The 12544-nt window shown below is 46.1% G+C and overlaps 1 protein-coding gene across 18 annotated transcripts in view; it reads left to right on the top strand.

Annotated features, from left to right (window-relative positions):
• The window catches only part of Nckap5 (NCK associated protein 5), a 934454-nt gene that overhangs the window by 707204 nt on the left and 214706 nt on the right, over positions 1-12544 (top strand). For all 18 annotated transcript variants that reach the window (XM_076547254.1, XM_076547253.1, XM_076547264.1 and 15 more), the window contains one exon: positions 7216-7284. In XM_076547254.1, the coding sequence (XP_076403369.1) occupies positions 7216-7284 (69 nt within the window). The remainder of the gene's footprint in view (positions 1-7215; positions 7285-12544) is intronic.

The following is a 12544-nucleotide window of genomic DNA, read 5'->3' as shown; positions in this document are numbered from 1 at the left end:
TGTGAGTGCAGACATGGCACATCATGCAGACATGTAGCTGTCAGACGACAACTATTTAAGCTGTTTCTCTCCTTCTACCACATGGGTCCCAGGTTTTTGACGGGACCCTACTTCAAGTAGCAGTAGCCAAGGGGTTCACAGACAAGCAATGCTTTCCAGCTTCTTTCAAGGACATTGCTCAACAGAGGACTGTCTTGGGGAGTGCAGTTTAGTTCAGCAGGCTTGATAGCATGTGCCTTTGCTCACTGAGCCATTGTTCTAGTTTGCTTTCTGTTTTTCTGATAAACACCATGACCAAAAGCAACTTGGTAGAGGAAAGGGTTTAGTTCAGCTTTCAGGTAACCACGCATCATTGGAGGAGAGCAGGATAATAACTCAAGATGGGAGCTTGAGGCAGTCACCAAGGAGAATGCTGCTCACTGGCTTGCTCCCTCTGCCTCTTGCTCAGCCAGCTTTCTTATGTATTTATTTGTTTGTTTGTTTGTTTGTTTGTTTGTTTTTCAAGACAGGGTTTCTCTGTGTAGCTTTGCACCTTTTCTGGAACTCACTTTGTAGACCAGGCTGGCCTCGAACTCACAGAGATCTGCCTGCCTCTGCCTCCCGAGTGCTGGGATTAAAGGTTGCGCCGCCGCCACCACCACCACCACCACCACCACCACCACCCAGCTCAGCCAGTTTTCTTATAGAGCTCTGGATCACCTGCCCAGGAGGTGGCACTGCCCACAATATGCTGAGCTCTCCATTCCTTAGCAGTCAAGAAATATTGCCCCCCCCCCCCCCCGCAAAAAACACACACACACACACATGCCCTCAGGACAGTTGCATCCGGAAAATTCTTCAGTTGAGACATCTTCCCAGGTGAGTCTAGTTAGTACTGAGCTGACAATAAAAACTAACCAATATAACCATTTGGCAGCCCCATCCTGGGACTTCTTAGTGAGTGTGTGTGCATAAGAAATGTGCTTATAGAAGAGTACATAAAATGTCAATTTTCAATCAAAATGATAGAGAAAAAAATGGATATGTGCCACTAGGTCAGCAAATGAAAGACAGTGGCCCAGAAATCTCCAGGGACTCTTATCCTGGCTTCCTTTTGAGCCATTAGATATGATTATTAACATATCTGTGAGAACTCACCCAGGGACAGAATATACTCACAGCTTGTGTTATGCTGTATGTTTATTTGTTTGTTTGTTTTCAAAGAATTTTTAGCCCCTGAATTGTTGGCATCTAATTGAAAAGCAAAGCCTGTACCTGACTCAGGGACAGTACCTGCTGGAGAGGTGACTATTGGACAGGTGACTGTTGGACAGGTGACCTACTGTTGGAAAGGTGACTGTTGGACAGGAGACTGTCAGACAAGTGACCATTTGGAGAGGTAACTGGACAGGTGACTGTTTGGTCAGGTGACTATTTGGAGAGGTGACTGTTGGACAGGTGAGTGTTGGACAGGTGACTGTTGGACAGGTGACTGTTTGGACAGGTGACTATTTGGAGAGGTGACTGTTGGACAGGTGAGTGTTGGACAGGTGAGTGTTGGACAGGTGAGTGTTTGGAGAGGTGACTTTTGGACAGGTGACTGTTGGACAGGTGACTGTTGGACAGGTGACTGTTGGACAGGTGACTGTTTGGTCAGGTGACTGTTGGACAGGTGACTGTTTGGTCAGGTGACTGTTGGACAGGTGACTGTTGGACAGGTGACTGTTGGACAGGTGAGTGTTGGACAGGTGACTGTTGGACAGGTGACTGCTGGACAGGTGAGTGTTTGGAGAGGTGAGTGTTGGACAGGTGAGTGTTTGGAGAGGTGAGTGTTGGACAGGTGAGTGTTTGGAGAGGTGACTATTGGACAGGTGAGTGTTTGGAGAGGTAACTGTTTGGAGAGGTAAATGTTTGATATCTACCGTTTGGGGAGAACTGTGAGTTACATAGCATCTTTTTTTCCACCTTATAAGATGTGGGAAGTGTGATCACAAGTAAGTCCTAAGGCGTATAAGAACGATGGATTGATGGATTTTGAAGGTAAAATGAAATACTTCCTCTGTCCCAGATGATCCCCTTAGCTTGGTAAAACTGCACAGTTGCTAGGATCTGAAATGCTGTGATGAAACACTGGCTTCCTGCCTCTTCATAATCAAATCTGCTTAGGGCATCATCCATTTGCTTCTGAATATAAATGCAATAGGGAGTACTTTGAAAGTCAGCACTGGGGTGTCCAGCTTTTTGACATCTACAAGTTGGCATTGAAGAACTGAACTCCTAGTTAGAAAACAAAAAAACAAACAAACAAAAATAACCAAAATGGCACTGGAGAAATGTCTCAGTGGTTAAGAGCACTTGCTGTTATTGCAGAGGACCTTAGTTTGGTTCCAAGCACCCATGTCAGTTAACTCACAGCCTGTAGCTCTAGATCCAGGTAATCTCCATGGGCCCTCTTCTGACCTCCACATGTACATGCATTTACATATAGACACACACACACACACAGAGAGAGAGAGAGAGAGAGAGAGAGAGAGAGAGAGAGAGAGAGAGAGAGAGAGAGATTTTAAAAAGTAAACTTAAAAAACAGAATTTTTACAAATGAAACCTCAAACTTACAGAGATCAGTATAATTTGGAGCCATGGACACACTACCCTGAATTGGACATCCTCTCAGTCAGGGGTGAGGTCTAGCAGAAGTTTTTGATCACTGTAAAAGAGAAAGCTGAACACAAAGATTCACCAGCAACATATACTTGAAGGTTCTAATTGAGTCCTCTGGGTATCCTGATTTAATAGCATATTTAAAATGGAACATGATTTGTTCTAATTTCTATAATTCATAGTAATGATGCCTACATTTTCCCACCTTTTCTCTTTATCCTTTCTATATAAATACCCACTGTTTCTTTAAATCACACTTAATTAGGAGAGTTTTCTGTTTCTTTACACGTTGTCTCCTGTTGGAAATGGGTTAATCCCGAATCTCTAATAAATATGGATGGACTAAAGAGAATCATGAGTTCAAGATCATTTTGCCTTCCCAGGTATAATTGTTAAAAATCTCTACTGTCTCCTGGGATGTGTGAGATTGCATCAATTAAATCATGTCTCTGTAACTGAGTACGGTGGTCGTAAATGTGGCTGTGTTCGCCAAGACCCTCTCTGTATTTAATTTGCTGGGCTGTAATTGTCAGAACAGTAAATGTGAGGCAGGTAATGTAAACTGTAATGATGGTAATTATCTGAATGGATCAATCATCGTGTTATCGCGACGTGATGTGGGTAGAGGAGAGTTGCAGACCTCCCATATAAATTCCCAGTTTCTATTTTATTTCCTTGCATGCTTTTCCCCAAGACATCTAAAGTGAAAACAATGTAAACTCGTCACCACTGCTGTCTCCATTCTCTTTTCCAGTCTCCTTAGTAATGTCAGCAGACCCCATCCCCAACAACCCTTCTCAAAGGAAAGCAATCATCTTACAGACCTGGAATTCCAGGACTTGCCCTTGTAATCTTGATACGTCAAGCTCGAAGTTGAAGTTGTTTTAGTTGAATGATTTGTGTCCTTCAGTGTGTGTGTGTGCATGCATATACATGTGCATATTTGTATGAGTGTGCAAATGCCTAGGTATGTGTCAACCTCATGTAGTGTCTACCTTGGTTTTGCTCTGGGGTCTGGGGGCTGGAGCTGGCTGAGAAGGCTGGGTGGGCTGGCTGCCCAGCAGTCTCTAACCAAGGATGCACACTGTCTCTGCCGACCTAGTGCTGAGGGTGCAGATGCATGCCACCATGCTCAGCGCTCACACGTTAGTTTTCAGGATTGAACTTGGGTCCCTGTGCTGCCATAGCAGGCACTTCAGAGACCAAGTTCTCTCTCCCAGATCTGTTCATTAATGAACCAGATTTGTTAACTAGAATAACCTGCTAAAGGCTGCAAATCCCAGCACCGCCTAAATACCTGTGACAGAACTGAACTGGAACCTAAAGTGCCCTCCTGCCCGGGCTGGGGAAAGAACTAAGTGTTGTCTCAGCTGTTCCTGAAGCAGGTTCAACAGAACAGAAGGGAGACAAGCCTAGAAGCATGGCGGGGGATGGCTGCTGGGAGAGGAAGAGTCACGTGTCTCTTGGGGGGTGGGTGGCTACTGGTGGGTGACCCAGGTCCAAGCAGATGAGCCCATACCCTGCACTGTGTGCAACACTAATTAGACACTTAGACACGGTGGATTATAATACTAACAAGAAAACAAAAAGGACTTGAAGTTGAGAGGGTGTTATGTTGGGCACAAGAGAACAGTTGGAGGGATGGAGTCAGGGTGGATATAATCAAGACAGTGGCTGCTTAGCAAAGGGGGGACCCTGGGTTTAGTCCCAAAGGTGGGGAGGAGGAGGAAGAGAGAATTGAGTGTATAAAATTTTCAAGAACAAATTGATTGATAATAATAATAAAGAAAAATGAAGTCAGAGGATGCCTGTGCCTTTCTCATTGTCAAACTCAAAGAACTCAAATGCAAGTTGTTGTAAGTAGAAAATGACCTCTAGGATGCCACAGAAGTACTGCTGCGGCCTGTGGCTAGGGAGGGGGCAGAGGGGAAAAGTCAACAGCCAGAAAAGAAACCCCACGGTCACATGGTCGGCATTGGGCACAGTGTGAACAGGGTTGCTATGTTGGCTGAGAGGTAGAACACAAAAGAGCTTATCCACGTGGCTGTCTCAGAAGGATGCTGTGTCCAGGGAGAAAGAGGATAAGTGTGTGGGGGGGTGTGTGGCTTAGAGATGTTGTAAAGGGGAAAAAAGAAAGGGGGTATTTCAAGATGCTCTGGAAATAATGGAAAATATAAGACTAACACCCATCAATCATTATCCACTAAAAGGGCCAAAATAAGGGTAGAGTGGATGTGCAAGAATCTGTGGAGGGTAGGGAGATGGTTCAGTCAGTAAAACACTGCATACATGCATCAGGGCCTGGTTCAGAGTCCCAGCACCCACAGAAAATATTCTGACATGGCTGCACATCCCTGTAATGCAAGCACTGGGGAGGAGGAACAGAAGGATGGATCCTGGGGCTCGCTGACAAGCCATCCTGAGTCAATTAGCGATTTGCAGGCTTATTAAGAGACCCTGCCTCAAGACAAAGCAGAGAATGAGTGAGAAGACAGCCTGACGTCAGCCTCCAGCCTCCATAGGCGCGGGCACACATGTGAAAGTGCGCGGGCACACGCATGAAGGTGCACGGGCACACGTGTAAAGGTACGCTCACACTCAGTCAGGCAAGTCAGTCCATGGATCCTCTGGGAAGGTAAAATAGAATGATTGCATCTGATATGCTGGTGTGAATAATAGGAGAAAGGGTAAAATCATGTCTAAATGTGTAATCATGAGAGGGGGCAAAGGACACTGTTTCATGAAGCATTGAAAGGAAGTAACGGGAGAGAGCACACACTGCTAACCAGCCTACAAAAGAGGTGGACAGAAAGAGGGAAGGAGGGAGTCTCACTGAGCATGCGCCTCTCAGTATAGCCTTGACTTCTGGAATCATGCTAATATTTAACATATTCAGAACAATAAAATGAAATCAGAAAGAGGGGGAAATTAAATTTGAGCTCTGTCAGAAACAAATGAATTGCATCATGGACACTGGATAGGAGGGCAGTGAACTGACCGGGTCACTTTTGAGCAGAGAATTTTCATTAATATCTTCACTCTAAAAAGAGAACATCTCCTCACCTCTCCTGAGCACAGATTTTCATGGCATAAGAGTCGTCTCTGCATTGCGGGTGTGTCACAAGGTAGTAAATACACCGCCTTTGGGAGCCCAGTTCTTACTGCAGAGAATGGGTCCTAGATATAGAAAATGAAGATGGTGGGGAGGGAGGGAGGAGCTGAGGAGGTAGGTGAGGAGGGACGGGGAAGCGAAGGAGAGGAAAGAAAGGAAGGGAAGAGCGAGGTGGGGAAAACACACAAGCATACAATCAGGAGGACACTGGATAGCAAAGGTTACCGGGTATTAACAAGAATTGTGGACTAGAAAAACTCACTCTAAAGGGTATGGTCAGCTCCAGGCTGAAACTGGAATAAGTGTGGATCATATTACCATAGCGCACATTGTATTTCAGGAAATTGATAACCAGCCTGTGGTTGAGCACAAGAGCATCTTAACACACACACTAGGGATGAGGGGGTCTTGTCTGCCTTCATGATGCAGGAAAAAGGATGGGAGAGAAAGGGAATGCTTGAGCAGATGTGGCTAAATGTTGATTATCATGATGTGAGGAAAGATGTGTGGAAAGTCTACATGGTTATTAAAAAGGGTGTGTGTGTGTGTGTGTGTGTGTGTGTGTGTGTGTGTGTGTGTGTGTGTGTGTACATGTACCAAACAAAAACTTCCTAAACTAGATGGGGAGAAGCTATAAGGGAAACATACTAACTTGTCTCCCATCTCGAAGCCTACTATACTCGGCAGACTGATTAAGAGTGCTCCTTCCTGGGCTGAGGAGATGGATCAGTCAGTAAAGTGGTTTCTGTGCAAACCTAAGGACCTGAGTTCGATCCCTGTAACCGGACTTCACCTAAACTATGAGCAATGAGAAACCTTTTCTCTCTGAAGTTTGTCAGCTTGTTTTTTATCACAGCAACAGTAAAAGGAACTGAGAGCCTTGTCAACACGCCCATGCCCACATGCTCTGAGGCGCATGGATGCTCTAATTAGAGGAAACGGGGCAGACAGAGAGACCCATAAGGATCATTCAAGGTGTGCCTTCCTCCTGGTCATCTTATGTTCCAAAGTCACTAGCTGGCACCAAGAATAACACCTGGACTTTGTGTTTGAGTTAAAAGCTTTACCTGAGATTCCTTTTTGTGGCGTCAACAAGCATTAGACTGAGACCATGCCAGTTCCTAATGGAGTGGATTTAGGCATTTCTTACATTTTCATAGCATAAGATAAATACTGGCATCTTTCTGTGGAACACTCCTGCACAGCCTTGATTTGATTTTCTACTTGCTCAGAATATCAAGTTCCGATTTCTTAGAATCTTAATGTATGCTCGTGAGCGAGCCTGTAAGACAGGAGTCATCCCTGCGATACTTATAATAGTACTTAGAGCAAACCTGTCAGAGGGACTTCTAAGAGATTACCCGGGGTCCTGGGGAGGTATATTTAGCAACCATATTGAATGAGTTGTCACATAACACAACGTTTCATTGATTTATGGTTGTTATTTCTGTCTCTTACTGCAGGCGGAGAATTCGGCACTGGCGCTGGAAAATGAGAATCAAAGAGAACAGTATGAGAGATGTCTTGATGAGGTGAGGCTGGGTAAGAGGGCAGAGGAGAAGCTGGGCTTGTTAAGGATCTTAATCAGGTTAGAGGGCATGCGAGTCCACGCTACACAAAATTGTAATGTTTTCCCCCAAGAAGTTGTAAACAGATGTCCGCTGGTAAATACTGGTCTCTTAGCCTCCCCCCCTCCATCTCCTGCCCCCATAGAGGTGCCCTCTACATATCTCTTATCTAACTTCTCTTTCCCCCCTCCTATATATCTTTCCTCTCTGTCCTCTCTTCTCTTTCTCCTTTCTTTCTCCCTTTCTCTCTCCCCTTCCTCCTCTTTTTCCTAACTCTGTGTCTCTTCCCCTTCCTTCCCTTCATCTCTCTCCCTCCTCCCCCTTCCTTCTCTCTGCTGCCTCTCCTCTTTTCTTCCCTTTCCCTGTCTTTCCTCTCTCCTCCCTCTCTCTCCACTCTGATCCTATCTTCCTTCCCTCCCCTCCTCTATAATGTTTCCAGGGCATCTGTGATTCCTTGGGATAATTGTCTACCATCCTTGCACACACTTGGGGGGGGGGGCGATTCACTGTTTGATCGACTCCTTCTGTCCAAGAAGTGCGACCCTTGGCCCTGAATGAGGAAGAGCCACATGCGGGCACGCTGCGTGTACAATTGGATGCATTCTCTGAGAAGCGAATCGCTGATTGAGTGGGTGGGGACAGCGTTCACAGTTGGCAACCCGAGAGGGAAAATCAGCCGCTTGAGCACCAGCCAAAAAGAGAAAGGGAAGTCAGGAAGAAAATTTGAGGGCAATGGAAGAAGACGGAGTCCCACGCATGAGTAAACTCAATAAATATTATCTGATAATGATGGCAAGATGAACACAAAATGGTGGGTGTTGGAGAGTGTCTTGCCAGGGGGGCGGGGATGGGTACTGAAGCCTGCTCAGAGTCTCAGACTCTCAGACTCCTCAGCACCGTCTCTCGTTTCTGTTAGGAATAGGAGCCAGCCATACTGCTGCTTCTTGCCACAATGGTCCACCGGTGGTGTGGAAAAGTTCTCCTCAGGGACGCCACCATGGAAGCCATTATTTAAATGACACAACTTCTTTAGACATCTTCCCAGTGTGTTAACTCTCTCACACATTCTGTGAGATCCTCTTGGAGGATTGCTAGAGTGCATTTGAACAGATTTTAGAAAAATGGCATGTTATCGTGTCCCATTAGTTTACTTATGGGATAACCAATATCTTCAATTCTTTCTCCTTGCTAACAGCTAGATAAATGTTTTCCAGGGAACTCCTTCTGATGTTCTTACCCTCCCATCCAGGCTGTCCTCTCTCTCCTGTGACACTGTCCTAGAAGTTGATGGGTTGGACCATGAAGTGTATAAGCCAGAATCCCAGCTATAATCCATTTTACCACCATGTACCTCTTCCTTCAGACTAGTGAAATCTCCACTTTCTGAGGATAAATGTTTTGGCTATTTGGTTTTCTCACAGCAGTGTCTCCCCTAGGTTGGGATAATTCCAGACCAGTGTTTCCCCTGGGCTGGGATAGTCCCTCACCAGTGTCTCCACTAGGCTGAAATAGTCCCACAGCAGTGTCTCCCCTAGGCTGGGATAATCCCAGACCACTGTCTCCTCTAGGCTGAGATAGTCTCACACCAGTGTCTCCCCTAGACTGAGATAGTCTCACACCAATGTTGCCCCTAGGCTGGAAGAGTTCCATATCAGTGTCTCCCCTAGGATAGGAGAATCCCACTCGAATGTTTCTCCTAGGCTAAGGTTTTTCCACACCAGTGGTTTTCCACACTGTGGTGTAGAACTCACTTTGTAGCCAAGGATGACCTTGGACTCCCGATCTTCCATCTCCCAGGTGCGGGGATTACAGGCATGTGCCATAACGTCTGGATTATGTGGGACTGGGGGTGGAAGCAGCGGCAGCTGGGCCGTAGCCTCCATCCCACACCAGGGGTTGTTAAGGATGTGCTCTCTAGCCCCACAACATGTGCCATGCCTGGGAGCTTGGGATAAATGCTGCCTCTCAGGATTCACCCCTAACTCACAGAATCCTGGTGCCACTCAGGGTGAGTCCAGCATTTGTATTTGCGTGTGAGCAGGCTCCTTTGATGGTGACTGTACACACTGCAGTCCTCGGCTCGCAATACTGACCACTCTGGCCTTGGCACTCGGTGAACATCTTGTTGGAGAACTCTCCAGATGTCCCTGAAAAATGACCTAATATTCAGTCTTTCCCTTGTTTAGTATTTCCAGTCATGTACGTTGCTTACTCAAGCAAATAGTGTCTGTAACCCTCTGCTCTGTCAGGATTCCAAAATTCCAGAATGGGGCTGGAAAGATAGCTCAGTGAATGAAGCATGCACAAGGATCTGGGTTTGACTATTGGAGCCCATGTAATATGCCAAGCGTGGGGGCAGACCTGTAGTCTCAGCACTCAGTAGGCAGAGACAGGCAGATCCCTCCGTTTCCCTATCCAGGCAGCCTAGCCTACTTGGTGAATAGTGGGTTAATGAGAGACTGTGTATGAAAAAACAATATAGAGAGTACCTGAGGGATGACACCTGAGGTTCACTTATGGCCTCTGTTCATACCCACAGACATGAACACACACACACAGAGAGAGAGAGAGAGAGAGAGAGAGAGAGAGAGAGAGAGAGAGAGAGAGAGCGCGAGAGCACAATCATTCCAGAATCCAAAGTTAAAGCAGTCAGTCAGGAAAGTTGTTGATGTAAAAGCAGGCACATAGACTTGGGGTCTGGTGAGACCAGCTCAGCTTTCTTCAGCCCTGCTCCCCAGGCCCTTGGTCCAGTCAAAGTCAAGGGCGAGAAAGACCAAATAGATACAAGGCTGTTTAAAGGAGCCAATAATCCCCCTGGGTTAAAAGTATTGATGGACCAAGTTGCACTTTCACCCCTTGCACAGAAATTTCCAGTGAGATATGACCTGTATTCAGAAGTCAAATCTATGGGCTCAAACCACAGAGCTGTGTACTTAGCACGCTTCTCCCTTGGGTCACTCCTTATCCAGTACAAAGCTCACAGCATTGCTCTGTAGAAACTGGAGTCTGGGCCATGGAGGTGGCTCAGCCTGTAAATTGCAATCATGAGGACCTAAGTTCAGATCCTCAGAACCTTTGTAAAAAGCTACATAGAGTTGTACACACCGCTAATCCCAGCACTGTGGAGGCAGAGACTGGAGGCTCCCTGAGACTCCCTGGCCAGCCGGGTCAGCTGAATCAGTGAGCTCCAGGTTCAGTGAGAAACCCTGTCTCAACAAATTAAGTTGGAGAAGTAATTGAGGAGAACACTTCATGTTTACATCTGGCCTCAGCATGCACAAAGGCATACAAGCACATACACACACGAATGCCCACATACGCACAAAAAGAATCGTCTGCTTCCCCTGTGTTCCCCATGCCTGTGCTGTGTGGGTTTCTCCAGAGTACCTCAGGCAAACCAAAATTTTCTCCTTCGAAATCATTTTCCACAGTTCCACTGACACCAGGAGTTTTGCAGAGAGAGTCCCTCTGTTCCTAATTGCAGAAATTAACAGTTGCCAGCAAGGTGATTTACAACAAAGAGCTGCCTCCGAACAACACAAATGTTTTGTATTCATGAATACCGGCCTCTGATTACACATGCCTGTTGTTCTGGAACTAATTGCACGGGGTAGACTGTCTGTTTGCAGGCTTTGTAAGAGAATGCCCTCAGAGGGGCAGTTCCGTGTAGTAATAATGTGAAGTGGAAATTCTTTCCAAGGCTTTTTATACTAATTAGTCCGACTAACAAGGTAAGGCCTCATGTAAGTTATTTCCTTGCTACTAAGTTCTATAAAACATACGCTGATGGGTAAGGCATGACTTTAAAGCGACCTCAATCCTTTTTGCCCTGATACTTGTTTTCTGGGAAATGGAAAGCTGGCTGATGATTTGAGAAAACACTAGGGAATGTAAAATTCTGTCTGTGCTTTTACTAACTAAAAGAATGGTTTTTTTTACTAGCAATAGGTAGATACTGTACATAGATGGATGCACACACATATGCATAGAAAATACATACTCTCACATTCCCTGGCTTGAAAGGTGTGTGTGTCCCTCTCCCCTCCCCATACACACACACTCACACACAAGTGCATTGCCTCCACACACATACATAGATGGATACATATACCACACACATATGTGCAGATGTACACACACCCTCTCACATATATAGATAAATACCTAGAGTCCCCCCACATACATAAACTACATGCCATGGCTTGGTAGGTATACACATACACATGCACACTTAACTTTTGTTGCTTCTTGGCATTGGGGTAGAAAGACCTCACCAAGGCTTACCCTCATTGCTTTATGGAAGTTTGGAAGTCTTCATGATTGAATCTGTACTTTCTTCATCTAAATATTTGATAGGCAGTCTACTACCAGGCGGTGAATTGCTATTTATCCATAGTATTGCCTTAGCCACAATTCCTTCCAGACCAAATGTTCCACATACAGATGTGCAGTGTGTGTATGAAATAAACATGATAGCATCCTTTGGACCACTGCATTGCCTTCGGATGGATTCAGTGGCATGTGACAAACCTGCATTAAGTGTCACCACATACAGGCTCTGGTATCCCGTGGACACCTTAGACCAGCAGAAGTGAGGAGGGGAGAGGGCCGTGGGGTCCAGGATAGAGAAGCTGCTGGGTGCAGTGGGAACTTGGGGAATGGACAGTAGTCAGCAGCGGGTAGGAAGAGTGAGGCAGAGCCACAGAAAAGGGACCGGATTGGAGAGGGGTATCACAGCGGGAGCCAGGGTGCAGGTCCAGAAGAGGAGGTGGCTCTCAAGGTTATGTGCAGCTGCTGAATTTGCCTGGAGAAGTGTGTGTGTGTGTGTATGTGTGTGTGTGTGTGTCTGTCTGTCTGTGTATGTGTCTGTCTGTGGATGTGCATGTGTCTGTGTGTGGTGTGTGTGGTATGCATGTTGTGTGTTTTGTGTGTGTGTGTGTGTGTGTGTGTGTGTGTGTGTGTGTGTGTGTGTGCACATCATATGGAGGCCAGAGGTTAATGCTATTGTCTTCCTCAATCACCTTCCACGTTGTTGTTGTTTTGAGGCAGAGTCTCTCTCACTGAATTTGGAGCTCACAGATTAAGCTATACTGGCTGGTCAGCAGACCCCAGGAATCCTATTGTGCTGCCTCCCCAGGACTGGGATTATAGACATGTACTATCATATTCTATTTCTTAGGTGGGTGCTGGGATTCAAACCCAGGTCTTCATACTTGTGTGGCAA

This window comes from Peromyscus maniculatus, chromosome 11 (genome assembly GCF_049852395.1).
Source record: "Peromyscus maniculatus bairdii isolate BWxNUB_F1_BW_parent chromosome 11, HU_Pman_BW_mat_3.1, whole genome shotgun sequence".
In the NCBI taxonomy this organism is placed as follows: Eukaryota; Metazoa; Chordata; class Mammalia; order Rodentia; family Cricetidae; genus Peromyscus; species Peromyscus maniculatus.
The sequence above is the reverse complement of the archived record's forward strand: the minus strand, read 5'-3'. Positions and strand labels throughout refer to the sequence as shown.